This window comes from Diorhabda carinulata, chromosome 2, assembly GCF_026250575.1.
Source record: "Diorhabda carinulata isolate Delta chromosome 2, icDioCari1.1, whole genome shotgun sequence".
NCBI classification, from domain to species: domain Eukaryota; kingdom Metazoa; phylum Arthropoda; class Insecta; order Coleoptera; family Chrysomelidae; genus Diorhabda; species Diorhabda carinulata.
Window position 1 is genome coordinate 36,111,037 of NC_079461.1, and position 16,421 is coordinate 36,127,457.

Below are 16,421 nucleotides of genomic sequence, written 5' to 3' on the forward strand. Positions count from 1 at the left end.
CATGAAATTCCACTAGAGATATTCACAATCAAGTTTTTCCCACTCTATAGTTTGCATTTGATATTTATATTTTGGAGATGTATAAATAAGAAAAACTTTTTTTAATTTTTTATTTCTTAGACCTTTTGATACGATGTATTAAAGATAAGAAAAACTATAGTTTGTAATTGTTATATTTAAATTTTTGATTCATTGTATCCCCTTTGACTTTGTCGAGAAATAAATCATTTTTCAGGATGTTTCCCACTTTCTTATCAAATTTGTTTTACAACTTTATCAGGTTTGAGTATGGGACGACTGTAACGACAAAATCATTACTTTCGGTACATTTTTTCTTTCGAACTTTTTGTACAGTTTCCAGAACTGCTTGGGATCGTTGTCCGTGCTTCACAGTTGGGATCTAGTCTTCCTTTGACGTGCGCACAAACATTTCTCTTTTAGAACCAAAAGACTCATCACTCCATTAAATTTTTTCCCACTTTCCATACGTTCAATTTTTATGTTATCCAGGCAACTGTGAACTTTCAATTTTATTTTTACATCTCGAAGAAGTTTCTTCACAAGAGTGTCTTGAGAAATTTAAAACAATTATAGAAAATTCGAGCAAATTTCCAACGACCGTTTCACCCTTCCAACACTTCCAACCCTTCCTAATAGATTTTCATTGATCTGAGCTGCTATTTCTGAGCCCGTAAGTCTTCGATTACGTTTACTGATCAATTTAATACGTCGATATTCAGTGGATAGTTACTTGGTTTTACCAATTTTAAAAACTCTGAATTTGTGAGAACGAAAACAATTCGTATACGTAGAAAAAGATGCCTTGGTCAAAAAAATATAAACCACAGCATGTTCTTTCGATACACCGAACTAAACTACAATCATAAATACCGAAGAAATAATTTGATGGTAGGGAAAAATAAATAAATCAGTCGATATTTGCAAGTTTTAAGTTTGGATTATGGGGTGAGCGAAGACTTTTGAGGGTTGCGTTCCGATTTTATAAATTTAAAGTAATTTTGTGACACAACATAATCTAACCTAACCTCATTGTTCATTGTTAAACTTTACGCTTTTTCATGTTCGGTTGACCGAGGGTCGCAACTAGTCTGCAGCGCTTTTGACGAGTAGTGTATGTTATGGATGTTTGTGGAAACAAAATAAAACACAATTTTCACATATTTTCTTATATTTATCGATAGACATTATATAAACAATAAATAAAATTGAATATTTTGACGACTAGAATATTAAAACAGACACAGATCAATTTTTTTTTTCATTGACTAGAATGTAGGTACTACCTACTGTACAATATATATTTTTTCGATTGTGGGAAAACGACAATTTTTGGCCGTTTGTACGGAGTATATTATAACAATATATATATAGAAAAATCTTTCTGTATTGAGTTTTTTTCAGATGTTGACCAAAGAAAACAATAATGACAAATATACAGAAACAAGAACTAGTTTTTTAGCAGTTTTCTCGTTTTTTTTCTTGAACCAACAGTATTTTTCCTGAGGATTTTCATATGATTCTTTCCACAATTTTCCCATTGACACGTTCAAAATTATATTCTCAACTTTCTTTCAATATATTTAATCTTTTATTTATAATTCTCTTTTTCCTTGTATTTTCCCTCAATTACGAGAAAAATAATCTAGTAAAACCTAGATAAGGCTTCGTTTACAATAAAAAAAAAGACATAAATTTTTGGTCACAGCCAATTTCAATACATCTCACCCCCATAACTTTATACAATATTTTTTTGAAATTGACCGATAATTGTGCAACTCAACATTGGAACAGAATTTCACAAACTTCTTCCACACTTTTAGTAACACTGACATTTGGTAACCATCCCTCGGGAGCCTCTGTGATTTCGATCCATAATCTTTTTGTGTCTTTTGCGGCTTCGGTAACTGTTTCTTTGGTATCGTTAACGGTAAATGATTCATTATGGCGGAGGGGGGTCAGTAGTGTGCGCTGGACGGTTCGCCTAGCCAAGAATCAGGACTGGGGGGAAAGTCGGGGTATCCACGCGGACTACTATCGTTGCTGATATCAGTGTCTGCTCCTGTAGGGATGTTGTGAGTTAACGACAAACCTGTATGTGCGCCTTGACCTGAAACAATATTAAAAAATTATTCGATATTCAGTCAGATGGAAAAACTCATTTTGAAGAATTTATTTGTGAATTTTTGAGTATAAAATCACAAAAATAATGCTTGGGGCCAAGTTTTTTTGATGAGGCTCTACAATTTCGGTCACCTAGATCTTTTGATCTCATTATTTCTTGTTCATGCCACGGCTCTACCAACAACTCTATGTGGCATTTTGAGGTCCGTTTTCGTGGCTGGTTCAAGATTTCTAGCCTCGACTTTTCTCTTAGTTGATCCCATAAATGCTCTATAGGATGCAAGTCCGAACTACGCGCTGGCGAATCCAATGTCGTATGTGGACGGGCATTGTCTTGACTTATGATGAAGTTGTCGCCAATGAAACTGCCGTAAGGGACGACATGATCCGTCAAAATTGTTTCTATTGAACATTTATCCGTCCAAATCATCTAGAAACCTCCTCCAAAAGCCACGTCTTTCATGCAAAACTTCCGGTTTTCTGTATCGCGAACATGTAGACACCCTCTGCAGTCGTCTGATAAAAAAACAGAGCTTGTTCATCATTCCAATTAACGTGTTCTGCTCGGTAGGTTGAGGTTTATTTGGGGCCAGTAGTGGCTCAAGATGAGCTGCCTCAAGTCGTTTTATAACTGTCCAACCATTTACGGACAATCCCGCTTTTCTCTGAGCTCTTTAAGGACTTTCACAATGAATCGGTCATCTTTCTGTGATGTTTTGGTAACGATGGTAAATTCTGCAGACTGACTCATGTTGAACGCACTGGCAACTTCTCGCTCACTCTGGCCTTGTTGTAACAGGTTAATCGCTTCCGCTTTATCACTTGTGTCTATTTCAGGTAGAATTGTTGTTTGTTGTGTATCGGTAGGCGTTTGATGGCGGTGGGTCAGGTAGATAACCTTTTATAAGTAATGTCGTGTTGAGTTTTTTTGCCAATGTTAATATGAAATGATCCATTTGTCTTACCTAAGCTGGCGTACACTGAGAGTTGATCTGGATATGAAGAAAAGTGATCGTGGCCGTGAGGAGAAGCATGTCCAGGTAGATATGAAGGAGAGGTTGCCCCGTGGAGGAATGAAGGTCTTCCTATTCCACTATGTGGTGAAGATACGTCTTGATCTATTCCCATATTTACAACAGTACCGTAGCTATCGTCACTTAGATCTGAAAATATTAATGAAATTTGTTTAAAAATCTTTTCTGGTCAGTTGTAAGTGTAAAAACAATCTTACCATGATGACTAAAACTATCTAGATCAACTTTCATTTCGTCTTTATCTAATAATTTATCGTGTCTAGGTGAGGAACCTCCTTTCATTGATCTAAAATATTGACTCCACCTCGTCCTTCCCGCATCCTTTTTCAACCTTTTCTCTTTCGCCCTTCTGAAACAAAACCAAATAAAATTCATCGAATTTTTTCTACCACAAATTCATATCAACTATTTAATTATAATTTATACTAACCTATTTTGAAACCAAACTTGAACTACCCTCATATCTAACCCCGTATCTTGACTAAGTTGCTCCCTAACATGTCTGGCAGGTTTCGGACTATTATTGTACGCCGTCTTCAATGTTTCTAATTGTTTTGCTGTTATTGTCGTTCGAGGCCTTTTGTTCGGTTGATCTCCGTCTAAACATTCTGCAGCTACACAAATAGAAACAAAAAAACATGAGAAACAAATATAAAAAGAAGAAAACGTCAAAACATACTATCAGATATCCACTTCAAATACAAAATTATTTCAAAAAATTGATATTAAAAACCATGGTAGAACAACAAAAATTCATTTAAAATTTTCAGTATGGTTTCCGAGAAAATGACTCTACGGTAGATTGACAGTATATTTAGAAATGTCTAAAGCCTTTGACGGAGTTTATTTGACGCGAAAGCTTATAAAGAAATAAGTAATTGTAATGTATAAGGACTGATTATGTGAAATTAATGTTTGATATAGTTTTAACGAGAGGTAAAAAGAAAATTACCTTTGTTTTTCGCTGCTTCGTAGTCGGGTTTGCACACCAACTTCCTGTCCTCCATGAGATAAAACTCGTCTCCGGTGTTGAGCTGCCTCGCACACATGATGCACGCGAAACATTGTAGATGATAGACGTTGTCTTGCGCCCTTCTGACGACCTGCGTCGGCGGGATCCCCAGCTCACAGCTCGCACACTTCGTGCCGAATCGTCTGCACCCACAGCACGCGACACATACACAAGCTGCATTGTTACATCTGAACTACTCTACTTCACTAATTCAACTAACTAACTAACTGAAAAATACTGGGCGCAGGAATATATCAGAGGAAGGAAAACTAAATATCTTTCTCGATAAAGAAGCTACGATACTAAGGCGGAGTGGCTTAGATCAGATTGTTCATTTCCGGTACGTTATTTATGTCATCTGTCAAAATTTTACTTAAATCTGACATAAAAATTAGTTTCAATACTAGTTTGAAGAAAACTCTTTTTCCTGTTTGCCTTTTCGTCAACTATTGTTGTAGGAAAATGGTTCACCAGATCATATAAAACTTCTTCTATATATTGGTTTGCCGTTAATCCCCCCAAATCACCGCCAGTTGCTTCTATTGAAATACCAGGCCAAACCATCCTAGAGACTCTTCCAAAAGTTTTCTTTTATGCAGAAATTTACTCCAGGTCTTCCGTGTTCTCTGGAATATCGTAGCCAGGTAGCTCGGGGGGTTGAGGTTAATTTGGGGCCAGTAGTTCAAGGTTAGCTGTATTAAGTCTTCGTCTGAATGTACAGCGACTCGTCGCGTTTCTCTGAAATCTTGTTGAAAAGAATTGGTCACTCTATTGTATGTGCAGGATTTTCTTTCGGAACCGTTGTACCAGTCTCTTGGTTCTGACTTGTGTTCAGCGTACTGAACACTTCTCGCTGACTCTGGCCTTGTCGCAATAGGGTGACCATTTGAGTAGAAAAGTTATTTCGATTGAAAAGTTGTTCCGACATGATCATCTAAAACTTCTCCATGTATCAGTTCGCCGTTAATCCCCCCTCAATCACCGCCAGTTGCTTCCATTGAAATACCAGGCCAAACCATACCGGACACTCTTCCAAAAGTTTTCTTTTATGCAGAAACTTGCTCCAGGTCTTCCGAAAACACGTCCTCTTCTATTGCTACCATGAAGACCCAGTTTGCTTACGTCTAAGAAGAGAACAGAGCCCTATTGGACTGTTAGTTCAATTAACGTGTTCTCTGGTAAATTGTAGCCGGGCAGCTCGGTGGGTTGAGGTTAATTTGGGGCCAGTAGTTCAAGGTTAGCTGTATTAAGTCTTCGTCTGAATGTACAGCGACTCGTCGCGTTTCTCTGAAATCTTGTTGAAAAGAATTGGTCACTCTATTGTATGTGCAGGATTTTCTTTCGGAACCATTGTACCAGTCTCTTGGTACTGACCACTTCTCGCTGACTCTGGCCTTGTCCCAATAGGATGACCATTTGAGCAGCTTTATCAGTTGTTGTGGGCATTTTCAGGTAGAATTATTATTTGTTTTTCACAGCGATGTGTGTATACAATTGATTTCCAGAAATAATTTTAATTTAAAGATATTTTAGAGCAAAATTTTTAAGAAATTGATTTTCGTATACGTTTCAAATAGACTATACAGATAGATAATCTGAAACGATTCAAATTGATGATGAATTTAATAATAAGGTTTCCAACTACCACAAACTAAGGAGCTATAAACATGAATCATTTATGGATGCACTCATTAAGGTTTGAGAGGTTTCCCTGTGGTTGTTCTAATTATATTTGAAATCACAACTGAAATAGTGGGTTTCTCTTGAAATAATATGAATTAAATCATCAATTTAATGGCATTGAAGTACCAAAATTTGTTGTTTCTAGGCTAGTTAGTTTCCCAATTGTTTTAATTCTTTAAAAGTATAGAACTCGTGGGAGAGAGAGACTCTATTTTGGCGATACTCTCAATAGGATATGATATTTGGAATTCCTGCAAGAATGGGTGCTATAATTGGTTAATTAATGTTCCGAATAGCCACGTTTCATTTAACCAGAAAGATGGATAGATAGGTATCACCATTTTCTGTTTTAAAGTGGAAGATATACGCAATTTCATCCTTTGGAACCAAATTTGAGAGTCACAAACTACATATTTACGCTAAAGATAGAGCCAAGCAGATTTATCCTCTTGTTTGATATCTCATTTTAGTTTTTTTGGAAGTGGAGGAATCGTTTGGCTTAAGATGCGTGTATCTATATTACAGGGACCATAAAGACTTTGTCTAACAGCAGAAATGGACATGATATATTAAATTGCACGGTGTATTATCTCAGAAAGATACGCTGATACATCTATGATCAGAATTATTAGAGGCACAATCGAAAAAAGAAGAATTATAAACTTAGAAACTTAATACCGCTGAGTGATAAAGATGACACAGAATTTGGTCGGGTTTTTGTATCGTAAGATCACTATTTAGTCAGATTCTTGAGTGGGGAAACATGTTGTATTAAAAAGAGATGTTGAAAATTGCATCTTAGCACAAAGAATGGTTTTACCACGGAGCTTAAATTGCTGGAGTTGTTTTAAAACCATATGGGCTAAGTAAGCATTCGAAACTATTTGTAAATCGATTTGTCGATGTAAATATCTATAAATAACATTAGATAGTTCACTTTACAATAATATACTACGTTATTTGTCGCATTTTATAATAATTTGTATGCGTATAAAGTGCATTGATAAAGATTCATGTTGGAATAAAAACCAGATCTGATACTTACTTGAAAAAATCTTCCTTGCAGAATAATTGTCCGTTCCTAGCAAAACATTTGTCCGTTAATTGTACCCTACATTCGGTGCATAGAAGACATTTCGCGTGCCATGTTCTATCAGCAACTTTCAGTATGAATCTGTCCAAAATTAGTTCGTGACAACCGCCGCATTTCGGTATCGTCGCTAAAACAAAAAATATATTTTCAGAAATTCGTTCGTATGATTAAGTACGTGCAATATGACAAGGGACAAGGATTTTTCGCAAAATGCGGAGTAAAAAAAATCGAAAACTTACATAGTAACACCTCAGGAATATCATCCAATGATATCGGTGGTACACGAAACATCTCAATTTCCAAACCGCTCTTTTCATCCCTATTCCCACTAATCATCTTAACCGAACCGAACGCACAGGACTATCGAAAGGACGTTATACTTAGAACGTCACAGAATCAACTGAGGATCAAATTTGATATTGCGCCGTCGCATTTCCTCGTAACTTTTATCGACCCTTTTGTATCTCGTACGCCTACCGAGTTGACACGTACTAGATTTGTATAAAAGGAATTCTATTAAAGCGACTAGCCCTTGTTTTTCAGAGCGTATCGGCTATTGGTGGATGAGAGGATATGCCCCTCCCTTGATTTGTACGCCCTGTAAATAGGGTAACTCGATGATAAGATTGAATTTTCGGATTCATTTGTTATTCGGTGGCGAAAGAAACAACGACAAGGGAAAACTGAAAGAGGGTCTCATTTTCATATGTATAAGGTCGTAAGAACGAAAAATACCGTTTATAACCGAGTTATAACATTTTTTAGACCACAGCTTTAGACAATTTTATTTTTAACTAAATCAAAAATGATGTATACTTCGGTTTGGAGAGATGATTTAGCTCTTAACGACAATTAGTTAATTGATCAATTGGAGGAGCTGTAATACATAGGAGGGTTGTTTGAAACGATTCCGATCTCCAACTGAAGATGTCAACACTTATCAAAATGTATTGGGAAATATATTTGGGCAAGCGTTGAAAGCGTTTCCCTTTTTTGAAAGCTTAGATTTTATTTGACATTCGTACTACGCTATATAATGTGGCTAGACACCAAACAGATCTGACCTCTAGTGACTTATTCTTGTTTCTTAATCTTGAAGTTCCAGGAGCAATATTTTTATCATACGAGGACGTCATCGCATATAATCTTCGTTTATGCAAAGGTATTTAACCAGCAAGTGACAAAATGCAAAATTTTTGGCGTGCAACGCGGAATTTTGAGGTTAAGGCCAGAGTATTGATCTAGCGACTTATCAAGCTCTTAGAATAATTGATCATTTGTTTATTTTTTATAGGATACCAAAGAAATATTATAATTTGTTCATCTCTATTACGTTTTATTTGAAATATGGTTTATTTCACCATGGAAATATGTTTTCTAAAGTAGTACCAACATTGTATAGAAGACATTTTAATAGCACTGTTTGTTTAATTGGTTTTTTCGACCAAAATTAGGTTTAATGATTCTATCAACAATCGAAGGAACTATTTTTAAAAGGAAATCACGTGCTTAGCAGGTTTATCCAAAGCAACGAAATAATCTTTCCTGAAGGAAAAGCTTCTGATCAAATTGCTGGTATATTTACTATATTGTTGGCAGAAATTTATGAAAAACAGTAAATTTAGTGGCTAATACGCAGTTTGCTTGGCCGTTGTCTTCTGTTCTTGAACCTGAAGTTAATCTAGAGAATATCTGAAAGGTTGTTTGAGGCTTCTTCTTAGGAATTTGGAAGCTACATGATAGAGTTGAAAGAGAGGTTGTTGAAACAGGTTTCATTTGATTGAATTGATGAAAAGAAATATTTTGCGAGGGTAGAAGTTATCATTGAAAGCTGCTACACATCGAAAAATCATTTATATATCGTTAAAAGTTTTAAGCCTCAGACGGCGGTGTGCGTTTTGTGGCATTTTAATTGTTTTAATTTTATTAATTTCAACGTTATAGTGATAAACCCGAAGCATTGAAAATAAAAAAGTACAATTCTCTATAAGTTACGTAAGATTTTTTTTTAACTATAAGATCATTTATTTTCGCTTCATTTAAAATCAAGTCGAGCATAAAATCTAAACGAAAACCACTAAAAAACCTTCAGAATTCGAATATTTGCTAGTCATTTTTGGTAAAAGCGACCAACTTTTTATTAAAATGAAAGTAGATGATGGAAAAAAAAAGTCACAGCTGATTAAATTTTGTATATTACGATTTATATTTCCTCGATGATATGATAAACATCGTATTATAATAATAGATCGTAATAGATTTGAACAATAACATTTAAAAAATAACATAAATGTTAAGCTTCCTAATTTTGAGGAAAAAAAATGGTAATTATACACTTTCACGGTCACCTGGTTTTTTGGCTCTAGAAAATCGAAAAATGGATGGATTTTAATGATCTTGGTCTCAAAATGTTCCATTTTACGGCGGATTTATAAAAAAAATTAGTATACTTTGCTGGAATGAAAATTTCTCATAGTTTTACTGTTTTAAATCGTAAAAAAACGGTTTTGCAAAATAATCCTTTACAAAAAATTATCTCATTATCAGATAAAGTTCTTATATTTTTTTTTGTATTCTACATAAATTAATAAACAATTTTTGAAAAAAAAAATCCAAAAAGAATGATTTTTTCAGTTTTTATAGCTTAAAATGAAATCGATGAAAAACAATCAATTTTCGTGAATAGTTTCGTACTATTTTCTTCAATGTTAATAGTTTTTGGACCATTAAAAATCGAAAAATAGATAAATTTTATAATTTTGGTCTCAAAATGTTCCATTTTACGACGAATTTATGAAAAACACGGGGGTAGTGGCTGAATTTGCAGTTTTTAATAGTTTTAAACCTTAAATAGTAGAAAAACTTTTTTTTTTCAAAATATTCATTTTTTTATGTAAATTGCGAAAAAAAATATACGAACTTGATTCCACGACGTCAGAAACAGTTACGAAGGATTATATGTAGAAAGACATATTTTTTTGCATTTAAAGTCATGAAACTGTAAAAAATATTTATTTTTTTTAATTTTCGTATTTTTTTTATCAATCCACCGTAAAATGGAACATTTTGAGACCAAGATCATTAAAATCCATCCATTTTTCGATTTTATAGAGCCAACCTAACCTAACCTAACCTAACCTAACCAGGTGACCGTGAAAGTGTATAATTACCAAAAAAATTCCTACACAACCTAGTTTAGAGAATAGAATTGAAGAAAGCTGTAGTTTTAGCAACCACTTGTCCCAAATGATTTAGGAATGTTAAGAGGACGATGCATGATTCTAAAGAAAGGAAGCAGAAAAATAAAATTTGTTGTTTGACTGTTCAAGTGATAAGGTTGTAAATTGTTCAAAAATAAAAGAATTGCGGTACAATTTATCACGAAGTGACTCTACACGATTCCAAATTAAAAGTAAATCTGCTAGATTGTCAGTGGAAGGCAAAAACTTTAATACGTCGTTTCAAAACTATAATTTTCGATTTATATCATTTCGAATAGATCGGATCAGTTTTCATACTGAGGCAATGCCTTCCGACTATAGGAGGACGGTCCCAACAAAGAATATACAAAAATTTTGGAAAGAAATATGTTAATTTTTCAACTAAATCTCCTTTTAGCTCTATAAACTTTTCCCAGGGAAGTTCAACACTTCGATACACTTTTTATAATGAGAAACGTCAAGCCATTCCGTTAACTGCCGACATCCAATCGTTGCTGGAAAATCTTTGACCACCGAGCCGTTTGTTAAAGTCTGGGAACAGAAAATAATCCAAGGGGACTGAATCTGGCGTATGAAGTAGCAATTCAAACTTTAAATTATTAATTTCGGTCATTGTAATAACGGATGTGTGAGCTGGTACGACATTTTCTTTTTTGCTTGATTCCTTGGAGCAATTTGGATTATAAATATTACATAAACTATGACCGTCTCTTATATTACGTGTAATGAAAATTTTGCCTACCAAACTACGAAGAAATTAATGCCGACGTTGTTGAATAATATATCGATCAAATGTTGGATACAATTCTTGTCAAACCTACGAACAAAATGTTGAAAGAACGTAGAATTGCTGATCTGCGATTGCCACCATATTATTGTGAACTGAATCCGATTATACAGCTTATTAGGGCAAATATATGTCCATTGACTAAGTTTTTACAAAGTCCCACATCGTATAGTACCAAAATGAAGTTGCAGCTTCTATAGAAAACGAGAACGGATTCGAATTAACATTTACCAGACCCTAATGACCTAATGACGTGGTTTGTACCAAATAAGTTGGATTTTTTGCACCGATTCATAACTTTAGATGAAACCTGGATCCACTATTATATTGTAGTAACGAAAATCGGTTAAGACAGTGGATTGTAAACGGCGAAACAGCTTCGAAGAATGAGAATACTGTTTTATTAGTCAAAAAAGTGATGAAAATCGTTTCCCTCAACTCCAGTGTGTTGTGGAATCCTTTGAAGAAGTATAAAAATCATTAAAAGTATTCAAGAAAATAGGTTCTCATTAGTATAATAAAATTTCACCGAAACCAATGCTGTAAATCTGTTGTACATTCTTCTTGTATTCATTCAGCGTACAGACGGTGAGGATTCGAAATACAGTCGAACTCCAATAATTCGAACTGCAAGGGACCGTAGCAAAAGTTCGAATTATCGAGGTGTTCGAATTATCGGAGTTGTGCACATTTACATACATATATGTATGCATTTCGATGCATCTTTCCATTTTATAAATAAATAAATAAATAAATATGTTATGGGTATATAACATGTTTATTTATTTATTTATTTATTTAAAATAATAATTTGTATACGTTTGAAGAATTTTTGGTGCTAAAAAGGACCGATTATTTATCTTAAAATAAAAAAAAATACATATATTTATTTTTTTGTAAAGAAATCAGCTATGCTAGATTGCTTCATGCTGACGATTTTTTCCTTTGAAGCAAATCGAGTGATTTTGCTGATCGCTGCGAAAATATCTTCATCAACGTCTTGTCGCGACTCTGCAAATTCCCTCAATTTTGCCAAAAATTCCAGCGCTTCATTGGAAGTTGGAGCTACTGAGGATGAAAGCTGCTCTTGATTTTCTTCTTCGTCGTCTGATAACTCCACAGCCGTAGATCCTTGGACCTCGTTCAAAATTTCAAAATCAGGTAGTTCGCCGCAAATGGCTACATTTTGGTCGATGTTGATGAAATCTTGGTCCAGCTTTGCCTCTTCCAGGATGCTTTCCTCGAACTTGATTGAAGTTTCTTCGCCACGGATGAATCCTGCCTTCCTAAATCCATTTTTGATCGTCGTTGCGCTTACTTGTCGCCAGGCATCTGCACACATCCTCAAGGCTTGCAGAATGTTGACCTTTACTTGGTTTTTGCTGAGTGTAACTTGCTCGTCCAACACCTCGCGCACTAGAATTGACCTGTAGTGAATCTTGAAAGAGTTGATGATTCCTTGATCCATCGGTTGAAGAACGGACGTCATGTTTGGCGGGAAAAACACCACTTCGATGTTTTCTAAATCCGGAATGGAATTGTGGGCACTGCAGTTATCCACGAACATCAGTACTTTTCTCTTCTCTCTGTAGAATTTCTTGTCCAACTTAAGGAGCCAATTTTCAAAAATATCTTGAGTCATCCAAGCTTTCTTGTTAGCTTGATACTCGCATGGCTTCGTTTTGACGTTTTTGAAACAACGTGGATTAGCAGATTTTCCAATAACAAGCAGCGGAAGCTTTTCACTGCCGTCCACGTTGGCTCCTACAAGAACAGTTACGCGCAGTTTACTCAACTTCCCACTGCTGCAATCTTCTCCCTTGAAGGCGAAAGTCTTGTTTGGCGTGCACTCGTAGAAAAGAGCAGTCTCGTCAACGTTGAAAATGTTCCTAGGCTCCACTTCTTTGATTTTTTCTTGCAGCGTCGTTTGCATCCACTCTTCCGCTTTTGACATATCGACGTCCGCCTTCTCGCCGCAGACAGCCTTTATCACGATGTCATTGCGATCCTTAAAATTGCGCAGCCAACCATTGCTAGCTTTGAAGTTGTGACAATTCAAACTGCTAGCAAATTGTTGAGCTTTTGCCCACTCACTGGAACTTTCTTATCACGAGCTTGCTTGAACCATTTCTTGACACATCCTTCCACGCCTTCATTTTCTGGTCCTCTGCACCTCTTTCTACTTTGAGATGATTGAGAAGTCACTGATAATCTTCTCTTTATTCTTCAGAAAAGTCGAAAGAGTATTGCGAGGAATCTGGAACTCTTCGGCTATCTTCGACTTCTTCTTCACGCCCTTTTCAACTTCTCTTATGACACCAACTTTTACTGCTAAAGTCAGAGTTTTGTACATTCTTTTAGCAGAATCACACATCATGAAATAAACGTAAACGGCAACACGAAGCAAAACTTTTAGAAACTGGCTCCGAAACGCACTCAATGGAAAACCAATTGAAAATGTCGGCTCTGACAGTTTTAACTTTGCTTTATAAGAGGGTGGTGGTAGCCATCAGCGGCGCGAGAGCATATCTTCTCACCATCTAAATACGCACCTTCTTAAAAGTCGTCAGGTATCAATAAAACTCTGGCGCCCTTCTTTCAGTCACCACGTTTGCTCTTTACTCTACTTTGTCTCTCTCCAATTCGCTCCCTCTCTCTTTCTCTACAGTTTGAAGGTGCAATTAAATCCGTCCCGTGAACTCGTCGTTTTTAATTGCACCTTCAAACTGTACCATCAATAATAAAATCGTCGCCCCGGTTTTTGGGGAAAACCCAGCAGCTCTTATTCTCTTTTCAGTCGTTTCATACATTCGTCCTCTAATTGCAGTTCGAACTAGAAAACTATTTAGGAATGCTTTCTTAGCTCTACCAGTAATAAAATCGTCGCGCCGGTTTTTGGGAAAAACCAGCCGCCGTCTGCAGTTCACCCATATTTCACACTTACAAAATATCGTCGTCTTACCTAGAATCTGAAGATTCGAATTTTTCAATTTTTTTCAACACTAACAGTTCGAATTTTTTAATACATATGTACATACATAATTTATACAAGAAAAATTCGAATTTTTCAATTATTCGAACATCAAAAATTCGAACTTTTCAATTATTTAAACGCCAAAAATTCGAATTTTTCGGTAATTTTAACACAGAAAATACGAATTTTTTTGATAATTCGAACTTCAAAAGTTCGAATTATCGAGGTTTTTTTACATGTGTTAGTATAGGAATGTCAAGGGACCGACGCAAAAGTTCGAATTAACGAGGAATTCGAATTATCGGTGTTCGAATTATCGGAGTTCGACTGTATATGGTTTATTTGCTACGACTATTTGTTACTAAAACGTAAAATGTTTTATGGTTTCATATAAAAATAATGGCTGCCAACGAACACATCGAGTATATATTCACTCCTAATTTTATTTTGGTATAGGTCGTAAGGGAAACTTTTGCTCGTTTCAATAAATCTTAAGTAAACAAAAATAACTGTTGTGAATATCTATGAAACGATTTTCTTTTTTATCACCTTTTTCTTTGATGATTTTATATCCAGACAGAACAACACACAAAATTGGAAGATCCGTTTAATCCGTCGAAATAAAGATGCGCAATTTTGGAACGGAGATATTTCAGGTAAATGAAAAGGTACTCCGAGTATATACATAATTCAACTCGTGTCGGATTCCATTTGGATCAGATATAAATTTAAATTGTTTAAAACAATCATCAACATTTTACATAATCAATTAAAATCATGAGCTGCATTATCACACGAGTTGTCTTATATTCATGCCAACCACGATCACGGGTTGATACTCATTGGAAATCAAGAGCTGGTGCATTTTTCAACTATGAATTATTGCACTTAGGTTAATGGTGAATTGAGTGTGAAAACCATATTTCATTGCACGTTTTCAAATATTCGGGATGATTAAATGCAAAGCGGTCGCAGCTGCTTCTAGTACTCGTTGAAATTAAAGCCCTACGTAACTTATATTTCGCTTGAATCAAGTTTGGTTTTAATTATTCAGTTTCTATTTTACTGCAATCTCTTCAGGGTTTGGTACATAAGACTATAGATCCACTTTGACGATAACAAGAATATTGATCTTCAACTTCAGAACACAACAATTGGTTACAAATTCAGTTTTAAAGTACTCAAAATCACACCACGCCGTGTGCCCTCGCATTTAAAAGTTCTTAATACAGGTGGATATTTCTCCGAAGAAATTACCTCAATAAAATGATAATCCTTCCACTTCTGAATGACCGATACCTCACCCAGGGAATTCCGAGTTACCTTCTTTTGAGAATTCCAAGTTTTCTTTCTTCCTAGTGTCCTAAAAGCATGCAATTAATTCCATCTTCTCCTATATACCTGATACACGTGTTAGGAAAAACCAACACACTTAAATGAACTCAGGTGACAAGTTTTAAATCGAAAAACAGCTTATTTTTTCTCGGAACATTGAAACAAGCAGTTAAAGAACGCTTAGATCTCTGTGGAGCTACGTAGCGTCTAGAGATTCGGTACGCGCGACTTTATTTTTCGGGTATAATGTTGGTATTTATGTATAGTGAGTTACGTTGAGAAATCCTCTACCCTAAGACTAGCGTCTATAAGTTTTCAAGTGTGTTTGGGTGTAGAAACGAGTAGTTAAATATACGACGATGTCTATATTGAAAACTGAGTAGATTTTTGATTAAATCTACACCCCATGACTTCCAATTGTAGTAATAGCATGCTAAAAATATAGAAACATCAGTCGAAAAGGCGATATAACAAAGAAACAAAATGGTGATCTGCTTTTATTGGGTTTTGTTGATTTATATATGAAAAATAATTCATAGTTTTCGTTAAAGGGTTGGAATGATAAATTAGATAATTGAAAAAAAAATTTAACAGACGCGTATTTCTTATTTGGAAACAATTATTTGTACATCAAATTCGAAAATATTACATAGATATAAATTTTTCTTCATAATTAAAACACGTTTAGTCGCAATATTAATTAGGCCCTCGTAAAAACTTACTACCCTTAAATATGCATGTAATATCGGTAAGTATCGTAGCTTATCCAGCCACTTTGAAAATAAACGGGGTTAAAAGCGTCTACCACCACATTCATGAATAAGTAACATAGAGTAGCACCCCCGTGTCTCTTTCGAGCACAGGGACATTTACTAAATGGACCGGATTATCGCAAATGCCACCCCACGGACAGAAACTCACATTCTAATGTGAAGCTAAGCTGGTACCACACTTTAGGACATAAGCTATTGACTAATGGATCGGATTAGGAATAGTGTGTGTCGATGTCAGTGGTAGCGTCAAATTTTTAACAATATATAGGGTTGATGAACTAATGCAAAAAATTCCTTTTAAATAAAATTAGGTTATTATTTATTATTGTTTTTTTTTGCATATTTTTCATTAATTGGTTCCATTAAA

At 35.2% G+C, this 16,421-nt stretch overlaps 1 protein-coding gene across 3 annotated transcripts in view; it reads right to left on the bottom strand.

Moving 5' to 3' along the window:
* Positions 1 to 1,171: 1,171 nt before the first annotated feature.
* LOC130890834 (LIM/homeobox protein Lhx3) overlaps positions 1,172 to 16,421 on the bottom strand; it is a 51,567-nt gene continuing 36,317 nt past the window's right edge. Inside the window, exons 1-7 of one of the 3 annotated variants that reach the window (XM_057795200.1) lie at positions 7,204 to 7,366; positions 6,917 to 7,091; positions 4,129 to 4,331; positions 3,607 to 3,790; positions 3,374 to 3,525; positions 3,108 to 3,305; positions 1,172 to 2,128 (exon numbers count right to left, since the gene is read on the bottom strand). In XM_057795200.1, coding sequence (XP_057651183.1) covers positions 1,977 to 2,128; positions 3,108 to 3,305; positions 3,374 to 3,525; positions 3,607 to 3,790; positions 4,129 to 4,331; positions 6,917 to 7,091; positions 7,204 to 7,300 — 1,161 coding nt within the window. In that variant the 5' untranslated portion in view covers positions 7,301 to 7,366 and the 3' untranslated portion in view covers positions 1,172 to 1,976. Of the gene's footprint in view, positions 2,129 to 3,107; positions 3,306 to 3,373; positions 3,526 to 3,606; positions 3,791 to 4,128; positions 4,332 to 6,916; positions 7,092 to 7,203; positions 7,367 to 16,421 lie in introns of those variants that run through there. The other 2 variants (XM_057795198.1, XM_057795199.1) reach the window with 2 other exon arrangements.